A 23695-nucleotide genomic window follows, 5' to 3' on the forward strand; every position below is an offset into this window, starting at 1 on the left:
GTATCGAGATGACTGTCTGGCTAAATAAGTAGTGTTGCTGTGCCAGAGTTGAACGCAAAGGGAAACCGCTGAACTTTAGGGTGCTGGAATTAATTTAATCATGCGATAGTTACAAATTAGATCACATGGTTCATTTCTTTAATTCCTCCATTCTGTCTACCACTAGACCACCCCTAGTTTTACTGTATATTTTTCTTAGTTTGATTCTCCTAAAAAAACTAAAAGCAGTTTACAATTAACGAGTAGGTACTACTGAAGGTGGCTTCATTATTTCGTCCTCTTGTATGTCTGTATTAAAACAGTATTCCCGATAAGTATAGTAGTTTAGAAGGATCACAAACAGTTTAAGTTTATAAACATACACATGTCATACATCAGTCAGAAATGGGCTGGAATAGGGAAATCCAAGAACTATTGCAAGTTGGCAATAAGTTGTTCTGAAGTAATTATCCCACGTGAGTCTATCCCAGGTGATGCCAATGTGAAAGTTTTTGTTTAAAAATCTTGATGTCCGGTCTATAGCCCTGTGTATTAATCTATTTGAGTATAACTCAAGTTTAATTGAACAAAAGGGCAATATTAAAAAATGACTACATTCGAACCAAGGTTCAGTCTCAAGTTATCGCGAACGGTTTGTTCAATGTTATGCCATTTTATTTATGTAATTGTGACTTAAGATCTACTTATTGACATAATGTTATTAAAAATATTGATATAGTTGTAGGAATACTAGGAATTGAAATAAATAAATGTATAGACAATTATTTTCTGTACTTTAATATTTCCAAAATTTATCATAATCCACAACTACAAGCCAAGAATAAGGTTCTAAAATCTACTTACAATATCACGCTCCCAATCTTTCATTTTGTCATTACCCTGTACGCATTCTTAACAGATGATATCTGGCTAAAATATCTGTCGCTGTTACTTTGGCACTTTAGTAAACGATTTATGGCATTTGGGAAACAATATAGATGGACATAGGCGTAACGATATAACTGTACACATAGACAATGTATATCATTCTAATGTTTTCACGTATCTTTCGTCCCTTTTGCGATGATTACTCTGTTTGGCAACATTCCTTACTATTTACTGTCCCTAGGTGTCAATCCCCAACTTTCCCTAGCGCACCTTATAGAATAAGTTTACATCAAAACATCATTGAATCGAAATTAAGTAAAGTATACATATTAAGTCTGAAATACATGAAATGGTAATGATTACTTAAACGTTACATCTACAAGATAACATCAACAAGATAAAATATCGACAGCCAGAAAGATTTTATATTAGTAGACAAATGTCTTTCATTAGGTCTATTGACACCAAATCTACATTATCAATAAAATAGTCGTATGGTTACTAGACACTAATTATGCACATAATTCATAAAAAGTTAAAAGTAAGTTACAATAACTATATCAATGGTCAGCTATTTGGCATGACAATATGAAAGAATATAAAAATAATGTGGTATATGGCAAGTATAGTTTAAATGGCACAATTGCAATGTGCAACGCGGGTATGGAAGCGTGAGGTGAGTTTGTTATAAAAAAAAAAATATCACGAAGCAAAAATAAAACATTTCAATACAAACCAAATAAAATGTGTAAACTAAACTTAAATAAACTTACATACATCACGGTATGAGTCCTCGAATACAGTATTCAAAAAATATATTAATGCACCTGACACGAATTATCATTCGTTGCAACTTAAATTATAACTTAATATAAATATTATGTAGTTTGATTTTTTCTAAGCCCTATTACTTGCCAGACATAAAATATTCTTTGGGTTAAATCGCAGTTACACGCCACGTTATGTACGCAAGTAACTCTTAAAAACATAATTAGTATGTGAATAAAATATATAGGTATAATATGTATTTATCCGCTGAAAGGGCGTAGGCTCAGTTGCAAGAGAAAAGATAATAATTATCGGTCTGCTTTAGTTTTCACTATAAAATACGTATCATTTAACGCGTAAATTTTAGCTATGTATGGTTGATACCCACAAGTTGGAATAAATATAAAATGGACTTATATTTTTTTCATTTTAACGAACTCATTAATTTGTTAAAACTACCCATAGTAGTATACTTTCAGCATAATCAATAACGATATTACGCTAATCATAATATATTAGAGAAGTATTTAAAGGGCTGAAAAGTGCACATTATATCAAGAAATATTGTAGTTTTTTAAACATTTCAAAGATCGCGAGAGCGCGCTTTGCGTTACTTAATATATGACAGACATATACGATTCCACACATCATATTATGCTGGGTGTCTACTAGCAACTAAGAAACTTTTATCATAATTAGATACATATATAATTTTGATGATGGCGAATAATGTCATTAATAGGTTACCATATATTCAGTTCAGATTTGAATTTGTACGAATCATAAACGTGCATATAAAATATATTACACTACAAACTAGCAACCGATTTAAATTGTACTGCTATACATGGGTGTCCCCTCACAACTAAATAAAGCCTGCAGAGTAGTTACTGCTAATGCAGTCTACTTGAGGTACAAGCTAGTGGCCAAATAGTATCGGATGTTTTCAAACCGCCCCTAAACCCTTAATAGGATTAAGGTTCTATAAGTGATATATATTGATAAATGAGACCGGCGGATTAACTGGCCTTATTGGCTACTAACCTAACCCAACTCCCGACCGCAACCGACATTGCTGAGCGTTATATATCGGATATGACATGCACTTAAGTCGTGCTCTGCGATATAAGTATCGGTATAAATGGACATGACAGCTACAATTATTTACTTTTATATAACAAAACAATTTTTTCCATACCCCTTACCTGTTTATTTATCCAAGGACCTGGCTTTCACATAAAAAATAATGCGCATTTATATATTTCCCCTTGTCTATTACTACGTATTACATGAATAACGAATTGAATGACGTTAAAATACAAGATTGTATGATTGGCACTTACTCCGAACATAATGTATAAAAATGTTTTAATTAAGTATATTTCATAGCTAAATAAATTTCTTCCTCTTAAATTAAATTCCACGTAATTTTTATTAAAATCCATATAATCTGTGCAACAAATAATTTGCGTTCTCAAATTATTTATTTATATATCTAGTAGTAGTAGAAAAAATAAATAAATGATTTTTTTTAAACAAATGCAGAGAAATTATAAATGAAAATGAGATAAATTAAAACATAATATAAAATTATTTACATAAGACGCTTACAATACAAAACCTAATTAAAGTGTATTATAGTGTGTTACGTACGGCTATAGAGACCCTGCGGGGGTTTTGAAAATAAAAGGCGGATACTTGAAGAAATAAGCATAATTTCGAGCTACTAAGTACCAATAACAAATGCTGCCTACGTTGTATTGTAAGAACAATCAATGTCTCTATACCCGCTACCTAAGTTTCAATAACAGTCTTTTATTAACGTTTAAATAAATGTTTCAATTTGTAAAATAAACAGACTCGTATCACAGGTGTCCTTTTATATATAAATGTAAATAAATGACTATTATATTCAAATTACCATAAAATGTCAACATTGGTTAAATTCCGTAAATATAGTATTGTATTTTATTACCGACCTGTGGTACGTAACTAAATAATGGCACCGAACATACTTTTTATTTTTAAATATAATCATTATTAAAATAATCAACAATTATAAAATTCATATAAATAATTGATTTAAGTGGAGAACGCTTATATTATTTTGATGTTACTTTTTTATTATCTTTCGGTAGAAAGTAACCTCAGATAATGCCATTTCTCGTTAACGTCATTAGGAATATGACGATAGTATTTGGTATATCAAACACAAGCTTTTTAACTGTACAAAATAAATCTTTATACGCTTCGACATATCAACATACTGTGCTGACGTTTTCCATCTAAATCAAATATAACATTTTTGGTACAATTTTGTACAAATCTATGAAATAATGCCATCAAATGCATATTATGATGCTACAGGTAATGTTAATATGGTAAACTGTTTTAGTTCACACACAATGGTAAAATATAACTGGTAAAAATCGCGGCTAAAATTTCTTTACATAATTTTACCCGAAATAAACCTTGTCACTAATTTGGTTTACGATGAATAACAATTATAATAAGTAAAATTAATTTACCATCCACCAAATATAATACTAAGGGTGAATGTGCCAATTGTACTTCAACCATTCTTCAAATACCGAAAAGGAACGTATACTACGCGCGCGAGATCGTGAATGACGTCAGAAGCCCGGGGAATACTTATTAACTTCCATAATTGTAGTAACAGTTCTTTCATAATTGATGGCGACACATTATATTCTCAGATAAATTATAATTATTAGAATTTAAAAAGATTATAAATTATCTTAATAAAGTTTCACATGTAATTTAATATTATTATTATCGAATAATAATATTTGAAATAACAGCATAATAACTTTATTACATTTGAAATTGTCGTCCGTCGATAGGCCAGTAGAATGTGTCTCAAATGTTTACCTCATTTATAAACCATAAACAAAAATATATACTATTTTTAAGAAAATCTGTCAAAATGACTCATTTGGAGGGTTTTCGTATTGATAACCATGCGCGATCGCCTGAACTGTAAGATGATCTCAGGCCCCGATACTAAATTATACTCACAACTCGCGTGCGTATTATACTTGCCGATTTCCACCTCACATGTCAATCGTCTGTTTAAAATGTAAAACTTGGAAGTTATAGCGTGATTTGTCACTTGAACTTACATACTTTTGTAAGTACTAGATTTAGTTTCCTAGGATAACAAAATCTTAATTATAAATATATTCAGATTTTATATATCCTTTAAAAGTACACAACGCAACTGCAATAATAGCAGACGAGAATATGTACCATAAATCAAATATAAATTTGTACTTTGTATGGTACCAAAGATAAACGTAGTTTTCTATAAAATATAAGCGATTTGGATAAAATATGAGCGATGTTCGCTTTTCAAATACAGATAAAAGATTTGGCTTCTCTGTAAAAATATAACTTTCTAAAAACAATCTAACAATTACCAGACCTCAGATCTAACAACAATCTTTGCAGAGCTTTATATTTATATTACTCTAACAACTGGAAAGTACATGATCGTAGACTACCAGTCCTAATTTCACAATAACATCAATACAATAATTACTTAATATCCTAAGTATATATTAAATAGTATGTATTCATACACTTCCTTATTACACAGCCCTTGGCAAATAAAACTTAACAAAAGAATGTTAAATAACGTTTGTTAAAAATATAATCCTATCATATTAGGTGCTACTCAAAATAAAGAGAAGCAATTATTCAAATTTAAGAACAAGTGTCCTAAAATAATAACGGTAAAGGTAACAATGAACATAATTTTAACAATTATGTTAAGAATATAATATATTCTTATCAAAGTCTTATCTGGTACGTCTATTTTGGTTTCAGTTTCAAATATGTTATAAAATTTACAACTGTTATACTAAAATATAAAACGGTTAGATGACTGAATGAACTGTATATTTTTAACCGTTTTCTCTCAACGCACACATGTATTTTTGATACAGCCCAAAACATTAATATTTGTAATGTTTATGTATTAAATGACGGTAAGCCAAGTGTCGCTGTACAGATATACAATATGAGTTCTAACATCTATAATATATTATTTAAACATAAACCTTAATAATCTAAAGTTGCTAAATAGCTACACCTTCCGAAATTAATTTATTATCAAATTATATTTATAATACTCGATGACGTCCGACTCTCCATATATGTGTAGCTTTGAATGATGCATGATGTATATACATTTTAATAATGAATTGTAAATGCATTGACCTACTACACAAATATACATCGGGCCTTATAAATAAATCACCAAATAAACATATTCTAGACGTCAAACGTGTTTATGATAGCATCATGTGAAGAAAAGTCGAAGGCAGTCAAAGGTTGCCTGCAGATGGGAAAACTTAAATCTGTTTTTTGAAATTTCAAACTTTAATAGTAAAAAAATAAATTTCTTATATTATTACATTTTTACGAACAAGCACATATATATTTATTCGTTACAACATATTATGGCTTCATAAACTCCGTACAAACATAAAATATAAAAACAAGTTAATTTAAATATTAATAAGTAATATGCACGGTGAATTTTCAAAGTGGGCCTGGATTCAGAAACTGTATGGTATAGCAAATAATGCTGAAATAAGTTACGAGGTCGATTTTAACAAAAAAAAACCTTCCTAACCTAACCTCAGATTCCTAACCTCACTTATTTCTTATTACACATTTTATATAACGAATTAGAGCAATTATTTTAAAAATTGTGGCGCCTTCGTATATTCGAGTAGTAAGCCAATGTGTAAATGCCCTTAATATTGATATTAAGGAATTTATCAATACCCACATAAACAACGAGCATACTCGAGACAAACATTACACTACGCTTGAAATGTTTTATAATACGAAATTATTTTTTAAAGTTGTGCAATCTTAAACTTAAAATTACTATTATTTATCTTCGATCTAAGAATGAGATCGTATGTGAAGCTTTAGCTATGTATTTATGTCGCTGAAGAAATGTATCGATTATACAATTTAGTTCCTCATCCAAGGGTAAGAAATAAGTATATGATTCTGGACTAAAATTATCACGGAATTGATACATTTTAATATTAAAAGGGTATTCACGATACGCGGTTTTAATTTTTCATTTACCAAGCAAGTTACCTATAGTCTGATTCATAATTAGGTGTCCAAAACGTAAGCAAAGGTTGACCTATCAAGAAAATATGTTTCAAATGGTAGTTTCTCATTTTTGACGATATTAAAGTAATACAACAATAATAAAATAATAAAATACAAATAAATTAAAATTAATTTACATTTTTTATTATTTATATCACCTCAATTTCATTCTATACAGTAATAATAATAAAAAAACAATATTTATGATAGAAAATTAAAATGTGATGATGGTAACACAATCTGATTCCAAAACATTTCTCGAACTCGAATGTTTTCTCATTTTCATAGCGTTTGTTAAATTGTGTATAATTGTTAATGTTTTCGGTTTTTGTTGACTTTGTTAAAGTTTTTGTTTCTTGTTAATTTTGACAGTGACATTTCTTTGTTTACATTTTGGACACCTAATTATGAATCAGACTATAGGAAGAATCAACTGCGTTAGCTCTATCCGGACAAAAACATAGACCGCTTTCCTTGTCTTTGGGTACGAACCTTGAACTGTACAATATTTAGCAAATATGTATTTATTGTGGCATGTGTGGGTGATGTTCGTTTTGATGCGACTGGTGTGTTGAATGCTGGGGTTGTTGTTGTTGGTGCTGCTGCTGTTGTTGTTGTTGTTGGTGTGGGTACCCGGCGATGGGCTGTGGCGCTGTACCGTCGTATAGGATCTGACGCTGGTTTTGCTGCATCTCCTCCGCGGCCGCGTAAGGATTGGGCACCTGGGGACATGTATCACATATGTTTAGTAAAGAGACATTTAAAATAATGTTAAACATAGGAAAAAATAATTAAACAAAAAAGGGGAAAAATACATTAATATGTAAACAGTTCAAATTGCAAATTTTAATAAAAAAAAACCTTCAAATATGCAAGGAACTTACTTGTCAACAAATTATATAATTTTTAGTGACCGACTGAAGTTTCTCTTACAGTTTCGGGCATGTTTCTTCCGCGTTTGGCAACTCAGATTTTTGTTTATATCTATCATTTATCTACGAAAACTTTATCCACTTAATTTCATGTAACCCCATTTCAATCATCATTAAGAGAAGTAAATTATCTACTTATTTATATATGTCGGTAAACCTCATAATTTTTAGGAATTTTGAAAATTTACAAATGTCTTATAAAGTTTTCTAAATATCTAGGACAGAAAACAAAGCTTCGGTTTTAGCTTAAAATCCAGTTCGGTAGGACTGCATTAATTTTAGCCTGGAAATAAACTCTTGCTTAAGAATGAAATAAAAACAAGTTTGTGCTGATATACATAAACAACATTTTTATCAAGGAAAACCATAATTATGACTAAAAAAATCGAGGTCTATACAAAAACCACTCACGTTAATAAGGGGCTGCAGGATGCCGAGCCTCGCGAGGAGTAGCTGCTCCTTCACCTGCCTCAGCTCCTCCTGCTGGCGTACGATCATCTGCTGCAGCTCCTCGTGCTTCCTCTGTAACTGCTCCTGCCGGGGCCACTAAATCAAATAATGGTATAAATGCACAAACACCCCCCATTCGCGTAACTTGAAGGTGGTAGAACCGTGGTTGGTTCGACTCCGGCGGCACAACCGGTACACCTATTTCTGCCTAATAACAGCAGTGTTAAGCGCTAGTGTCTACTGGTTTGATGGATGGTAAGAGAGACATATTTTTCTAAGACATTCCAGCCTAGTTCTCAGGGGGACCGGCGCATCTGTGGCTGACCTCAGGTAGGAAACTAATCTTATTTGGAGTTGACTACACATGTCCATGTGCGGCAGTAGCTACTTACCATCAGATGAACTGCATGCTCGTAGGCTACACCTATATATTGAAACAAACGAATCTTTTTTTATTTACTATGGAAGCAGGAAATGTGTCAGTCATCTGTTGGTAAAATACTACTGTGCCTATGGACACATATAATCAACTATGCTGTTAATAACTCCTGTTCGTTAATTTCTTAATGTTGCATTCATGTCTTTCTTCGGCGATTAGGCTATTATTAAATCCAGCAATTAGGCTGACCTGCTTTCTGACGGAAGGCAGTCACCACACACTTTCCACCATTTTGGTCTTATAATATTTTAAACGTTTCTTCGAAAGCCCATGTGATAGAACTCTGGTTGCAAAGAAATACGAGTAAATGTACCCACAGACTGCTGTAACGTGACAAGCATTGTAACATGAAAGGATCATTCCGTACATGTGGACGCAGCGCGCGCCCTTATTTGGCAATGTACCCATTCTCATCTGTTTTCGTCATGGGCGTGGCGAACATAGCTGAGTCTGTCGAGAACACCAAAGACAGTACCATTTGTGTTCAGCGAAAAAAACCGACAAGTGGCGGATCGCAGCGCGCACGAATTGAAATTACCTGTACGCGCACGCAACGTGCACGGTTCGTGCGCAAAAGGCGTCTACACTATGGGAATTCTGTTACATTGCATGTTACGTCACAGCAGTCTGTACCTAGCTTAAATTCCACATGTGTTGTGTGTTAGTATCGCGCGTGACGCACCTGCATTTGCGCCTGGTCGGAGGACACGATGACGGGCAGCGTGGGCAGCGGCAAGGGCAGCACGCCGGGCACGCTCACCGCGCTCACGTACGGGGCCGGGTCAAGGTACTGCGCGCCTATGCCATGCTGCGGAACCAACGCGGCCTCTGCGCCCTTGACCGCCTGCGGGTACACCATCATGCCACCGTGACAAGCATGTCGGAAATACTGCCCACTGCCGGGCCCCACTTCATTCGTCTATTGAAAAACAAATTCCACACGTTTACATTATATCACATGCGAGCCGCATGCATGCACCAGACGATGCCACCGAGCGAATCATGCGATCACATTCCAGCTCGGAACAACGGCATCGACCTACACACATAACACATCCATACATACAGATACATAGACGCCATCAAGTTTGTGAATGCAATTAAAAGTAGCCAAACGACAAGTACGAGCTCGGCACATTGTCAATGGCCCCACTAAGATATGGACACATGCGACCAACCTCGAATTCTTGAAGTCCCATGGTAGAATATAATCCACTGTCGGCCTGTGAAGTCAAGACACATTCATATTTTATGACAGTTCGCGTGCAAAATCATTTGCATCTATTGCAAGATCCAAAATTAATTTGGTTTGAGTGAGTTCAAAACTTATTAATGCAAACACACAATGCAGAACACACGTTACATAGTTATGTAATCTATATTTACAAGGTAAATTATATGTACATAATTTCACCCCACAACCATATACTATTATGTTAAATACAAGCCAAAATGAAATTAAAAGTGTGTCTTGTGATTAGTAACTAATTACGATAGTGTGTGGACATTAATAAATTAATTAATAGGCAATTATAAACACTCTAAAACAAAATAGTTATTAACACTTAAAAACCAAAGCATAGTTACTGTTAGTAAGAAAATTATTTTGATTCAAAAAGAGAGTACATACATACAAACCTTTTATTGCTTCATGCATATAATATAATATTGTACAAATCATTTGCACGACTTAATATATTATCTACAACTGTACATAGTTGTGTTTTAGGCGGAACGCTTGTGACTATTGCAGTCCATTTGATATTTGGTAGGATTTCTCACCCATGGATATTTGAGCGATTAAATCTTATAAAAAGAAAGAAATTGTATTCTTCTTAAGATAAAACAACATGCTAACAGAACACTACTCCTATGCGTGCGTAAGTAGCGCTGATGTACAACAGTCGAATCATAAAAAAATCACCATACCATACCACTATTCTAGTTGAGGATCGAAAAATACTAATAATACAGAATATAAAAACCTTTTAACTATAAATGTGCACGGCTTATTTCTATAACGCACCTATGTGCAATATATTGTGACACTTTCTTTGTATGTCAAATCCCTTAGTGTTTAAAAAGGTTTAGAATTATTTATGGTTTGACTTCAGCGCACCAGTGCCACACCTATTTTTATTTAATAAAAGTAGGTGTTAAGCTATGCTGTTTGGTTTGAAGGATGTCATATAAGTAAGGGAGTTATATATGTAAGTATGACAGTAACGTTCCAACATAATCCTCGGTAGTATTTAATCTGTGGTCGACCTCTAAAACCTAAATCTAGTTTTAGTTACAGTTATGTAGCTGCTTACTATCACATGGACTGCATATTCGTTTATTTCTGTGACCAAAAATACAGCAAATTCTTTTCCCACATACAGCACACATACATTTCAGCACAATTTTCATTTTCATCTTTATTTGACATTTTATTGTTATTGACATTTTATCTTATTACAATTTTAATAATATTGGAAATTAGTATCTACAATTTAATAATTTGAATTTATAAAATGCTACTTTTAAATTATATTTGTACGCCATTTATGTCAGAACGAGCGAAAATTCTTGACTATATCACCAATGTATAAACCTAATTCTACAAATGAAGATTTTTGTATTTGTACTAGCTGACCTGGCAAACGTTGTGTTGCCATATAAATAAAAAATAGTTAAGGGTGAACAACCCTTATCACTTAGCGGTATGAAAAATAGATAGTAGCCGATTCTCAGACCTACTTCGGAGGAGTATGGTAACTAACATTATGACACACGAGTTTTATATATAAGACAGAACTACATACCTCACGTAAGCCGTTCCGTTGCGAGGAGCGGGAATCGCCCGAGACCGAGGCGGTGTCGGAGCCGGTAGTGTACCGCGTGAGGGAGGCGCGCGGCCACGACGCACCGGCGGTCGCGGCCGTCGCGGAGGTTGCGATCGTGCCGCTAGTGCTGCCCGCCGACGCTGATTTCACTGACGCCGGCTGGTGTATCATAATTATAGTCGTCACAGTTTAATAGGCCCATTTTGACACATGCCATCCTAATGTCATTAATGTATTAAACCAACTTTTTAGTAGGCAGGTTACGAACACGAGACGGCTAGAGCTTGCGGCTTCAAACCATTCAAAAGAAACCATAATCGATTAACTTTCAAGTAATCGAAACTTAGAATTACCAATAATTCATTATTTATCCCTTTTTCAACACAACAACAATAAAATAATCAAGACTTTGTTTCTTAGTGAATGATAAAACGAAAATAAGTACAGTTTACGAGCGATGCTTTATTTATTTTTTTAAATATGATTAAGTTTTTAAATTACACTAGAATTTATTTTCTTTTCTTCTTTTTATTAAATATTTAGATGATTTGGAAAAATATTTAATACATATTCTGTTTACAAAATATTAAGTAATCTATACAATACATTGTGGATTTTAATCGATTTGTCGTAAAAATCGTTTTATTTGGTTATCGATTTATATATCACATGCTTAGAGCCTAATGATGGCATGTGTCAAAATTAGCCTATTAAATTGTGACGACTATAGAACGTTAATAACAGATATAAACCTTGAAAAAGACGGTGAACAAAATGGAGTAGTAAACTAAGCAAACTAACGATTAAAATTGGCCCAATACTGCATTACTGCCTAAACACAACAGTGTTCAGTGCTGTGGTGTTTTAAGAGAATGGTAAGGGATACACTCAAATGAGGCATTACAACATTAATTCATAGCCTGAATATTATATATGCAATAAAACATTAGAAACAAAGTTATAGAAATCTAAGTTGCCCTAAGTTGAAAGTTGCTAATGTAGGCAGTATTTATTATTCAAATACGTATTTGAAAGCTAGCATTAAAATAAACTGCAGATTAAAAATCACGAAGCTATATTTGGCAGCATGCCATAGAAATAGTAATACTTCTATCGTGTACCATATTATATAGTGTAATTAGGCCTCTACTTTAAATATTTTGTGTATAACCTTTGGTCCCATAAAGCTAGTATCAAGAATTATAAAGCACTACACTCACCTGCGAGAGAGATTGGTAGTTGCTACCGAAAGCCTCGCTGGCCTCGGACATATACGAGGGCGATACGTCGACCATAGCGGGTTCTTCAGCAGGTGCCTCCTTCATGACATCGCGGTTCAACTCCGCCTCGCTCACAGTGTCCGCTTCGCCCCCCTCTTGCTTCGTGCTCTTCACTACGTCGGCGTAACTGAAAAGATATTACATTTAAGTCTATTCACTTTGAAAGATAATAGAACCTGTGTGTTTAGACTCTCGATCGAGGAGTGTGAGGTTCAAATACCAGGCATACACCTCTGGTTTTTCAAAGTAATGTGCGTATTAGAAATTAACGGTTTTAACGGTGAAGGGAAACATCGTGAGAAAACCTACACAGTCGACATAATAAAAAATTGTTCTAAAAGTTATGTGAAGTCTACTAATACGCATTTAGGCAGTGCGGTGAATGGAGTAATCCTTCTCATTCTGAGAGGAGATCCGTATCCAACAAGGGGACAATAATGGGCTGATGACGACAACCTGTATCATTTACCGGTGAGGTAACCCTACTTGTGTCCATCGGCAGTAACCACTTATAGTCGGCGTAAAACTGGTAGTCCGCTCCGAATATAGGAATGAAACGCGTCCACCAACTTCAGAGCGAACTTGCAGTTTAGCGCTGACTATATCTGTGGATTGCATGTTCGTTTGGTACTTCAATGTTTAAAAAAAATCTCCTAATATTATTATTATTCTTATCACTTTTTTCTTTTTTAACTTACAAGACCTTATATTATACACAACTACTTATAATTACCTCACAACTCGGTGAGTGCAAACAACGAACTCCGGTTTAGAATTCCACTGATGGTAGGTAATATAGAAACGGCTTTGAAGCCATATCCACTGCTGGCCTTTAGTTAAAAATCTGTAGTAGCACGATGTCAGTTCACCTTTTTGCATTACTGAAAATAAAATTTGTTTTAATAATTATGTGCAATTCTATTATTATTACTATAGGTTCTAGTAATGCTGGCTTATACCTATGAGTATGTTTAGAAATTCATCATAGGTATTTAATGAAATTGTCCGAGGTATGTTACTGTGGTCTACCTGACACCATGTGGTCTGCAATATTGTTTTTTATACCCTCAACAGTCTTAATTTGAGTTTCAAATCCTAGACACGCACCTATAAGAGGTGCTAACGGAGCTATTTGCATATTGAAATATAAATATCACTTGCTTTAATGGTAAAAGAAAATATCGCGACGAAACCCACACGCCTGAGAATTCTTTAAAAAAGTTCCCACAGTTCTGTCACATCTACCAATCGAGCTCTTGGCCAGCATGGTCTACTTTGGCCTAAAAGAGAGAGAAACATTATAATTATCTAAATCTCAACCGACAATACACTTACAGGCTTCGTGACAAGTGATGACTTTCTCCAGATCGTCGAAGTGGTAGTAATCATAGCCGGAGGTTCCTAACACTTCAAAAGGCAGATAGCCGATGATAGGCGGCGCACGGTGGTCGAGGAACAGGAACTTCCACTCGAGGCTGTGTCTCGATGTGAACTCGTTCCGACTAGAGTCCACCAGCGAAACGTCACGAATCAGTTGCGGTGTGTGCAACTTGCCCGTGCACACGAATAAAAACCTGCAAACAACCAAAAAAAAAAGAAATTTATATTCCCCTTTTTTGTAGGTATATCTCATAGATAAGTATAGTAATATCTCACCGCCTTGTAATTGAAGGAAGCCATTAAATGGCTTAAACAGCTGACACTTCAAAAAATCATACCTGTATTATTCCATACCATCATCGGATAATGTGAAAGAAATTATGAGGCCGATTTTGAAGAAAACTAAAACTGCATCATTAGATTTAAAAATAAACTCTCTAGCCGGGAATCGAACGCTTTCGCTTAATACACCCTGTAGAATTCGGATAGTGTCGATTGTAAATATCAAATTCTGGCAAACTGGTAGTGGTGGTTCCATTAGAGTATAACCAAATTTAGCCCCGAGAAAAGACGTACATTACTGATAGCATGTCATTGGTTAATTCTTTAAGCCTCAAAAAAGACGTATAAGAAAGATAGCACGATAGTGGTTAATTTACCTGGGTTCTTGTTCCCCGAACGGCGTTAAGTCGTCGTTGTCAACCGGCTCCAGATTCGCACCTGCCAAAAATACATTCAATCTGTAATATTGTAAAACCTCGTTAATAATAATTTTATTAATTTTAGAATTTACGTATTTCAGTTCTTACTATTAAGTTTATATTAATTATAAAAGTAACTTTGAAGAATGATAACCTGAATTATGCATATATGCATGCAGCTCCAATACATTGTGCAGTTAGGCTAAATATAATATATAGGTACCTATACAATGGATAAGGGGTGTTCAGGGGTGGCGGCGCATCTGTGAACGACCTCAGGTAGGAATCTACTCTTATCTGCAATTGATTACAATGTCCATGGGCAACACTAGCCACTTACCATCAGATGGACTGCATGCTCGTCTGCTACTATATATTATAAAGAAAATATCCAGGGTTTAGTGTCACATGGGTCTATGCCCACGTGGGTGTATCAACTGCACGCGGATCACAAGTGAATTAACCGCGTGCGGAGGGGTAACGCGTGCGAACGTACATTTGTTTAGGTTTTAATCAATTTCATTTATATAACTGAGGAGTTTATTGCGTATTGTAAGCAGTTTTTTTGTAATACTAATTACCTACTATATCATTAAATTTCCATCACATAACTTATAGGTGTGCTTCACAGAGGCACTATAAAGTCCCAAATACAACTTGAACATTATAAGTTGTATACCTAAGAGATTAAAAAAATCTCCGGGCCAGCGCGGTGAACTATGGCCTAATGTCCCGTGGGACAATAATGGGTTGTTGATGACGATGATGACGATACCTCGTTTTGATTATTTTAGTAAAACTGTTAATTATTTCGTTACTTTGGTTACATTAAAGGATAAAGGCTTTTGTTTCCAATAATATTTTGTTTTATTTAATCTCACTATAACCTACAAGCAGTTTTCATCTTTACAGTGATGTGATTTTTTTAACTAGACGAGATCCCGAAAATATCGATTAAAAATCACAATCCCGCGGGATCTCGACTTTACGATCTCGAGTCGGGATTGCATTCACTATATATACGCTCGAAATATTATTATCCTACGCAATCGGTGAAAACACGGTCAGACTCGCCTATTTACCCAAAAAAAGATTATTAAATGTACTCACGGAAGTGGCCATTGAACTGCACCAGTTCATACGACACCTCATCCCGGAGGTCCAGCGCCCCCCGTTGCAAGTGGCATTGGAACATAATCTCGTTCTCTGAAATAGGGCAGAACAATTCTATGTATATCTCTCGGTGTCTATAAACAAACAATAATGGCACGAGAGTATACCGTACAGTATAAGAGTAAAACTTTTTACTTATAGGTACTTTAATTTAAAAATAAATGAAAGAAAACAAAATAATAGGTGTATCAATCTTTATTGTGTCCCCGAACAAGTGAAAGTACAAAACGTACGTTGTGTTATGTACCTACCTAAAAAAATGTATTTATAATTACTATGCTGGTATAATTTTCTGCAAAACTTCCAACATTTACAACTTTAAATGTTGGTGGTGAAAAAAAACAATTTCATTATGTTTTCGAAACCGGTAAACCAAGTAAAATTTCAAAATTAACATTGTTATTTATTTATCACTAGCTGTGTCCCGCGGTTTCACCCGCGTTAAAAAAAATGACGCGGTTGAAACCGCGGGGCACAGCTAGTTCTAAAATATAAGTAGCCTAAGTTACTAATTATTACATCAGCTATCTGCTAATAACAGTCCCGCCAAATCGGTTCAGCCATTTCAGAGATTAGCCAGAACAAACAGACAGACAGACAAAAATTTAAAAAATACGTGTGGCACTCGGAGACTGCCGCAGTAAAGCTATTGCATAGCATTTTTTATCAACTTATGCAAATTGCAAGCGTGATATTTCAAAAAGTCATTAACCCGTCAACTGGCGTGTGCGCCCCGGGGCGCACAGATCGCTACTAAAAAGTATCACCGCTGTGCCGGTCGGAGTGGGGGGTGTTAGGTTTTTTTCGTTACGGAATTTCTGGATTCAGTCTCCACGCTCAAGGCCCGCGATAGAAGCTATGCAATAGCTTAAAAATGTTATTTTGGTGTATGTACCGTATTTATATTCATATGCATGTAGTAAAAAGCGGTTATTTCAATATTAAAAACAGACACTCCAATTTTATTTATATATATATATATATATATATATAGATGATGTTAGTATAGAACTGGTTGTATACTAACATAATATATATGATTTTAATGATATTAATAATGATTCTCATATCATTAAAATCAATAATCAATCAAGACGTAATTACAAATGCTATTTGGCAATAATAACTTTATCTAATATTACGTGACATAAATTTATCTGATATGACTCGTATGTGCAAAAAGTATATATAAATTCTTTGCTGGACTGTTACGAATAAACTTTTGTCACCTTCTTGGTGTTTACGTTAAGTTAACTCAACTAGTTAACTTAACGTCTTCCACTTTCATCAACTGTATAGACAGGGCCGGATTTAAGGGAGGGCAACCGGGGCGGCCGCCCCGGGGCCTCCAAAGAAGATGGGAAATAATCAGGCTCTTTGTAAAGATTTAGCGGGTTTCACTTATTCCGTTGGAAACAAATATTTTGCAAGTTTTCTAAAGTGAAACCCCATGACATTTCATCAACAATTGAACGTAAAAATGCTAAAAAGCTATTTATACACTGTGTTGTTCTTACGTAGATTCGGGTGCGCTATATAACGTGCGTATACAACGTGGATAATGACATTTAAGTATCGCTTTTAAAATTATAACTTTTTTGGTGAGACCGTAAATGAGATTCACTGTAAATATTGGATTTAAATGAAATTAATAAAAATTACAAAGCTAACCCAAGACCATTAAACATTTCTATTCCATGTCGAAAAACATTAAAATTCGTTAAAGAATTGCAACGAAATGAAGCGAAGTTATTAATATAAATCGTATATGATTATTAGTATATTAAATAAAAAGAAGAAAAAGTAAAACAATAATTAAAAACTGAAGTCTTGATAATGTTACGAATAATATAATTTGTTGTATTGAGAAAATTGATAAAGATAAGTTTCTATAAGTTTTATGTCATCGGTTATGTTCCATTAAAGGTGGTAAAAATAAGTATGGTTCGGCCATGTCCATGGGTGACAGTGACCACTAACCATCAGGTGTATTGTATGTCCATTTGTTATGTTCTTAAAAAAAAAAACAAAACTGCTATTAACATTGTTCAGTCATCATATATCACATATTTTTTATAAAGCAAAAATATAGTTACAAAATACTCGCTAATACAGTCGCGTCAAAATGCGTATTTGTGTTAATCAAATTCAACATTAAAGTTTAAGTACCTACAGAATACGCTCTGCTTGCCACAGCTACACGGAGTAAATTTAATACCGACTTTATCTGCGGATTTAAACCTGTCCTATATAATAGTAAATGTAGTTTCGCTTCATATTTATTGCGTGTCCATGACACTTCGATACATTGTGTCCTTTATACATAGATCATTATATGGCTTTATATTAAACATTCACATATTTTCACCTACTGTCTAGTATCATAGTCGATTATTTACTATTACCTCCAAAATTTTAGGACGGACAATTTTAGACAACACCAATCAATTAGGTTGGATAAAGAACATAATAAACCAAACGTAGTAGGTTTGGATTTTAATAACATAAGAAAAGCTAAATTTAGCTAGCGCCCCTAACCGCTTTAGCTTAGTTTCCACCTTTGCTCGCCTTCAGCACCCACTAGTTCCCACACACTGTCTACACTGTCTCTACACGTAGGATGTATGTATTTTTAGTTCATATTTATTATCCTATTACATAAGACTGTCACGTTTAATATATACAATTGGCATGTGCGACGAGTAATCACCACGTTGACAGTAATAGGGTACTTGACTTCGGCGTGTTACCAGTTACAGTCACCAAGGGTTCCCAGGCAAATTGAATAAAAACCTTGACCGCATTCAAATTAGCGATATAGTATGGCGGGTGAGCTTCGCGACAGGCTTGCAACAGCTAAATTACGACGAAGATATTCAACGAACGGAAGATATAAATTTAATCTACTTAATATTTAAAGGCAAATGTTCAGAGTAACAATTATTTTTGTAACGCCGGCAATCACAGGCATTGTTTCAAATGAGACTCGGGTCTCCTTTCATATTAGATAAGTCATAGTTCAGCACGCCGGCAATGTGCTTTATATCAATTTAAGTATACTATGAGGATATCTTAAGCAAGCTTCGTACAACTTTGTGTGGTAAGAGACATACTTATCCAATGCATTCTAGCTTAGCCCTCAGGGTAGCGGCGCATATGTGGGTGACCTCAGGTATGAGGTATCTAATCTTATCTGGGGTTGATTAGAGATGTCCATGGGCGGCGGTAGCTACTTTCCATCAGGTGGACTGCACGTTCGTCTGCTAATCTTATATTATATAAAAAAAATACTTTAAAAGACTTGTGCCGGGAATTTGCAGGTCAGACTACCACCACGCAAAGCTGATATTCATACCACAGCTCGTGACATTACTGTAGAAAAAGCTTCAAGCTCCATAGGCTTGCTAAAGTTACTAGCTCGCTCTAGCTTAGTTAATAAAATCAACATATTTTTCGCTAGCGTTTAGTCTTATATTGTAACTGCATATTATGCAGTTAGACGGCAGATCAATATTATAAAACATAGCTAATATGCATTTATTTTGGATAATATTTACCAGTCGTATAAGAAGTATTAAATGCACGCTGTAATATGAATTACCTAAAGGCAGTGTAAACACAAATGAACTTGCTATTGCCTCGCTTGCTTTCAATTTTATATATAAAACGCATCTAACTCAGTAAGCGATCAAAATGATAAATAACCATCCTTTGCGTCGCGCAGTCGGTTAAAAAAATATAGACTGTGTAACCAATAAAAAGTTGCTTTACGTCGTCATTACATTTATTACAAATTTTAATGATAACCTAACTTTTTATATCAAAACCGAACTCGTTTTCATGATACAATGTTAAAATAATAACGAAATACAACACAAATCATAAAAACAAAACAATAAACATAACATAATAGAAGGAAAGAAACAAAAATCGCAAAACAAATGTAAAGCACACATATATAAAACAAAATAATCTCTGCCGAATGTGGAAAGAATCACGTGTGACAATTATGCATGTATTCGCATCGCAGACAGATTATTCAATTCAGCCCAAACGCACCGCCAACACGCGACGACGTCATGTTTTTCTATAAATACAGAAAAGTTTGCGAAGGAATAAATGTGCTAGCCTAAACAATAGCCGCAACCCGTTATATGACCAAGCCCTTTAAACAAAAATTTTGCCTTTGTTCGCGTTGGCTTTGTTGTTAAAAATAAATTTTCCATTCCTTTTACTCCACTCCCACTCCTGCATTTCTTCATATAAATTATGTAATCATCATGGTGAGGAAAAATACATTCAGCTTATATTTATCTTAATGTTCTTGTAAGAAAATAGGGACTCAATATTTGTTTAACCAATCAATAAATAAATCACAATTAAATAACATTCTCCTTACCTGAAGTGACAGGCTGGTTCGGTTCAACGACAGTCCCAGGATTCTGAAGCATGTTATATAGGCTCGGCCTGTCGTCCTCGTACGCCAAATCGAATACGCTTTTGTGGACGACATCAGCCTGAAACAATTGGACATTAGTAAAGCATTACACTATATACATAAATTTATGGACTGCATCATACAAGAATCGTACCGGATTATGTCCCAATAACGATGTGATACTCTCGGAGACGTAATAGATACGACCGGTGGCTGAAAACACCATCACGAACCCTTCGAGCGCTTCTAACACCAAATACGTGAACTCTTCATTAGAAAGAAAAGCAGGTTTCCACTCTTCATTGATGTCGTGAGCTCGTGATCTGACAGTTATTTCTGAAAAAAATAATTTTGGTAATTTTCACATAAGTCGTATGGGAAAGAAATAATTATTTAACTTCACGAATCATCCTTGTCTTCAGTCATGAAAGTGCAGATAAAAGATAAAAATAATCTTGTCGTATTTCCTTATAATTAGATAAAAATTTCTGCTTTATTTATCATGGACACTTACCATTATGATTTTTGAGGAAAGATATTGTTGACTTCAGGACGGTGGATTTGTCCATCTTCCGATTATTCGTAGACACCATCGCCCCAAGCTCATTGACGAGCATATTGAACTGGTCTCTGCGTTTTTTCTCACTCAAGTTACGTGTCCTCCTGTACAAATACAATTAAATATTATTATATTAACCTTGTTATTATTAACTTAACACGAAATGTCATCAAGTATGATAACTCCTGAATGAAATAAACAAGAAAGCCAAAAGTCGCCACTTTAGTTATCAGAATCATCTATCTCAAAGGTGCATAAGACATTTTTATGACACTTGATTCTTTCCATTATATGTATAAAAAAAATGCTTACTAAACATTAAACATCCTTATTAAACAGAAATCAGTGCTATATAGTCTGAAATCAGAGAGATTGCAAATCCAAAGCTACCTAGGAATAACAAAAAATGATAAATTGAGTTATGAGGCTGATTTTCATAAAAGCTAACACGGCATAAATGGATTAAATCTGAGTGTAAAATGGATGAAACAAGTTTTTTCATTTTGAAAAAGAAACATCCTATATTGATGGGGCTATCGCTTATAAGAATCAAATTGTAATGAGTAAGACATTAATTTCTCATTACACCTGTACACTGAGGTACAAAAAAATATTAGACATTTGAAAGATCAAACATTAATTGAAATATTATGACTGCAAGATTTCAAGAAACTGGGTGTGGCTGGATTTATCTATATACAATAGAGACATATCACAACCAACCACACCCCGTTTCTTGAGCGTAGTAACGTAGGTGATGTAATCTAAATATATATAACTCAAAGGTGACTGACTGACGTAGTGATCTACGGATTAGGCTGAAATTTGGCATGCAGGTAGATGTTATGACGTAGGCATCCACTAAGAAAGGATTTTGATCAATTATACCCCCAAGGGGATAAAATAGGGGATGAAAATATTACTTCGTAACGTGAGCGAAGCCGTGGACAAAAGCTCGTTTTTAAATATGGTATTTTTTGCCATATTAATATGGGTTTTATATGAAAGAGGTTGAGGCTGCATAAAGCCTGTTGCTACCGTTGTATGGTAGAAAGACGGGATGGACAGGCAGCTTGGGTCATTGAACTTTTGGCTCATGGTTGCTTTGAAAAGTACTACTCTGAATTTCAGCAGTGACGAAAGCTATGGCAAAGAGCAAGAGGTCATAAAAAGTCATGAAAACTTTTTGTGAGGGTGTGTTCTCAAAGATGGAAGCTGCGGAAAGGGAGAAAGGAAAGTATTGATCTTCAAATCCACTGCTGGAAAACCAGTGTAGAAAAGTGGACCCTACAGCACTCCATTACCCCTATAACAGAGTTGTTGCCACTTATGCCACTTTAAGGACTCAGTTATCCTAAATAACATTAAAGACATAAGTAGACACTATTGGTTTAAGCTAACAAGTGAATGCAGGAGTCTGGATTCTGATCAGATAAGTAATTAAGTCAATCAAGTTCTATATAATGGCTATACATCAGTAAAATTAAGTTACTGATGGATAGTACAGTAATTATAATCATCACTGACAGCCTTTAGACATCCTCCTGAACATACCATCTATCACCATAAATAAATAAATAAATAAATAAATAAATCACCGTGAGAATGTGCAACAAATACAATGTACAAGAACAACACTTATTATGGAAACATAGTAGGCTACTTACTTGCTATATTACTATTAATGGTAAGGAAAGTATAAATGGATTTTTGTGAAGAATACTACATACCTCTTGGTATCATCCTTATCATCACCATCGTCATCCATGCTTCTTGAAATTGATCTGACACTAATTAAACACAGGTATTACGCCCTAGGCACATCGCATTAGCGTAGGTGCGGTTAATTCTGTCTAACTTATATTTCCACTAAGTGGCTTTCAACAAGATGTTACATGGGGATACATAGTAATGCAACGATATTTTATATTATTGTTGCTCTTGAGCTTCAACTACGTATCACTCAATCAGAGAGCTGTACTCTACCCGCAGATGATTAAGAACACAAACTAACTAAACGAGTAAACGTGCGACAATACATCGATATTTTCCGAGCGAGTCCGAACTCGATAAAAAGTAGATGCTGAACTCTAAGAGTCTATATCGCAATTATACGACTCACAAGTCGCTAGACTAAAGCCACGTCCGATGTTGTTTATTCCGCGACAATCTAAGTGTAAGTGGCGTTAATGTTCACAATATATTTTTACATATTTTTACATTTTTTACTAGCTCACTTTACATCACTCGAAAGACCAAAGACAATGAATGAAGAATTTATTTTCTTCCTGTTATTATTTTTTCCTGTCAGAGAACATGATTGATAGGTATAGATAATAGATTACTAATTGTACGAAAAATTAATTAATGATGTCATTATAGAAAAACTTATAATATGTTCATATTCCTAAATAGTCTCTAGGTTTTGTGAATTTATCGTTACATCATAATTGAATTTAATTTTTGTAAATTTTCAAATCATACAATCATAAATTAAACCTATTCGTATTCTTGAACGTTAATGTCACGATTAAAGTTCATAGTGCGCATGTGACAGTTGTCAATAATGTCATAATTGTCATTTATAGTTGCGAAAATAACATAACTAGTGAAGTTAACTGATAATATTTATCGTAATTCGATGTCGATAAATGAGAAGGATGAAAAGGATTAGGCCATAGTCCACCGCGCTGGCCAAGTGCGTATTGGTAGACTTCACA

General features: G+C 34.4%; 1 protein-coding gene across 4 annotated transcripts; it reads right to left on the bottom strand.

Annotated features, from left to right (window-relative positions):
- Positions 1-756: 756 nt before the first annotated feature.
- Clk (circadian locomoter output cycles kaput protein Clock) lies at positions 757-23214 on the bottom strand. 4 transcript variants are annotated; one of them, XM_073074976.1, is made up of 13 exons: positions 22706-23214; positions 20931-21079; positions 20571-20752; positions 20378-20495; positions 15916-16011; positions 14764-14824; positions 14060-14298; positions 13458-13605; positions 12665-12851; positions 11424-11603; positions 9299-9460; positions 8139-8255; positions 757-7517 (listed from the first exon to the last, which is right to left on the bottom strand). In XM_073074976.1, exons 1-13 carry the CDS (start codon positions 22741-22743, stop codon positions 7320-7322), a joined length of 1875 nt encoding a protein of 624 aa, XP_072931077.1. In that variant the 5' UTR covers positions 22744-23214; the 3' UTR covers positions 757-7319. The 4 variants fall into 4 exon arrangements, with proteins under 4 accessions (XP_072931077.1, XP_072931076.1, XP_072931075.1 ...); XM_073074975.1 differs by having other exon boundaries at positions 8139-8273; XM_073074974.1 differs by having other exon boundaries at positions 9299-9535.
- Positions 23215-23695: the final 481 nt, after the last annotated feature.

This window comes from Epargyreus clarus, unplaced genomic scaffold, assembly GCF_041222505.1.
Source record: "Epargyreus clarus isolate Ecla_fem2 unplaced genomic scaffold, WU_Ecla_fem_2.2 ptg000007l, whole genome shotgun sequence".
Taxonomy (NCBI): Eukaryota; Metazoa; Arthropoda; class Insecta; order Lepidoptera; family Hesperiidae; genus Epargyreus; species Epargyreus clarus.

What these genes read in the sequence shown, in the direction of transcription:
- Clk (XM_073074973.1), bottom strand. Translation starts at nt 22,743, where the DNA reads ATGGATGACGATGGTGATGATAAGGATGATACCAAGAG. An exon ending in CATCACTTGTCACGAAGCCT is followed by an intron (nt 13,606 to 14,059) that starts GTAAGTGTATTG and finishes TTTTATTTTCAG; the next exon opens with TAATGCAAAAAGGTGAACTG. An exon ending in TCCTGCAGCCCCTTATTAAC is followed by an intron (nt 7,518 to 8,138) that starts GTGAGTGGTTTT and finishes ACATGTCCCCAG; the next exon opens with GTGCCCAATCCTTACGCGGC.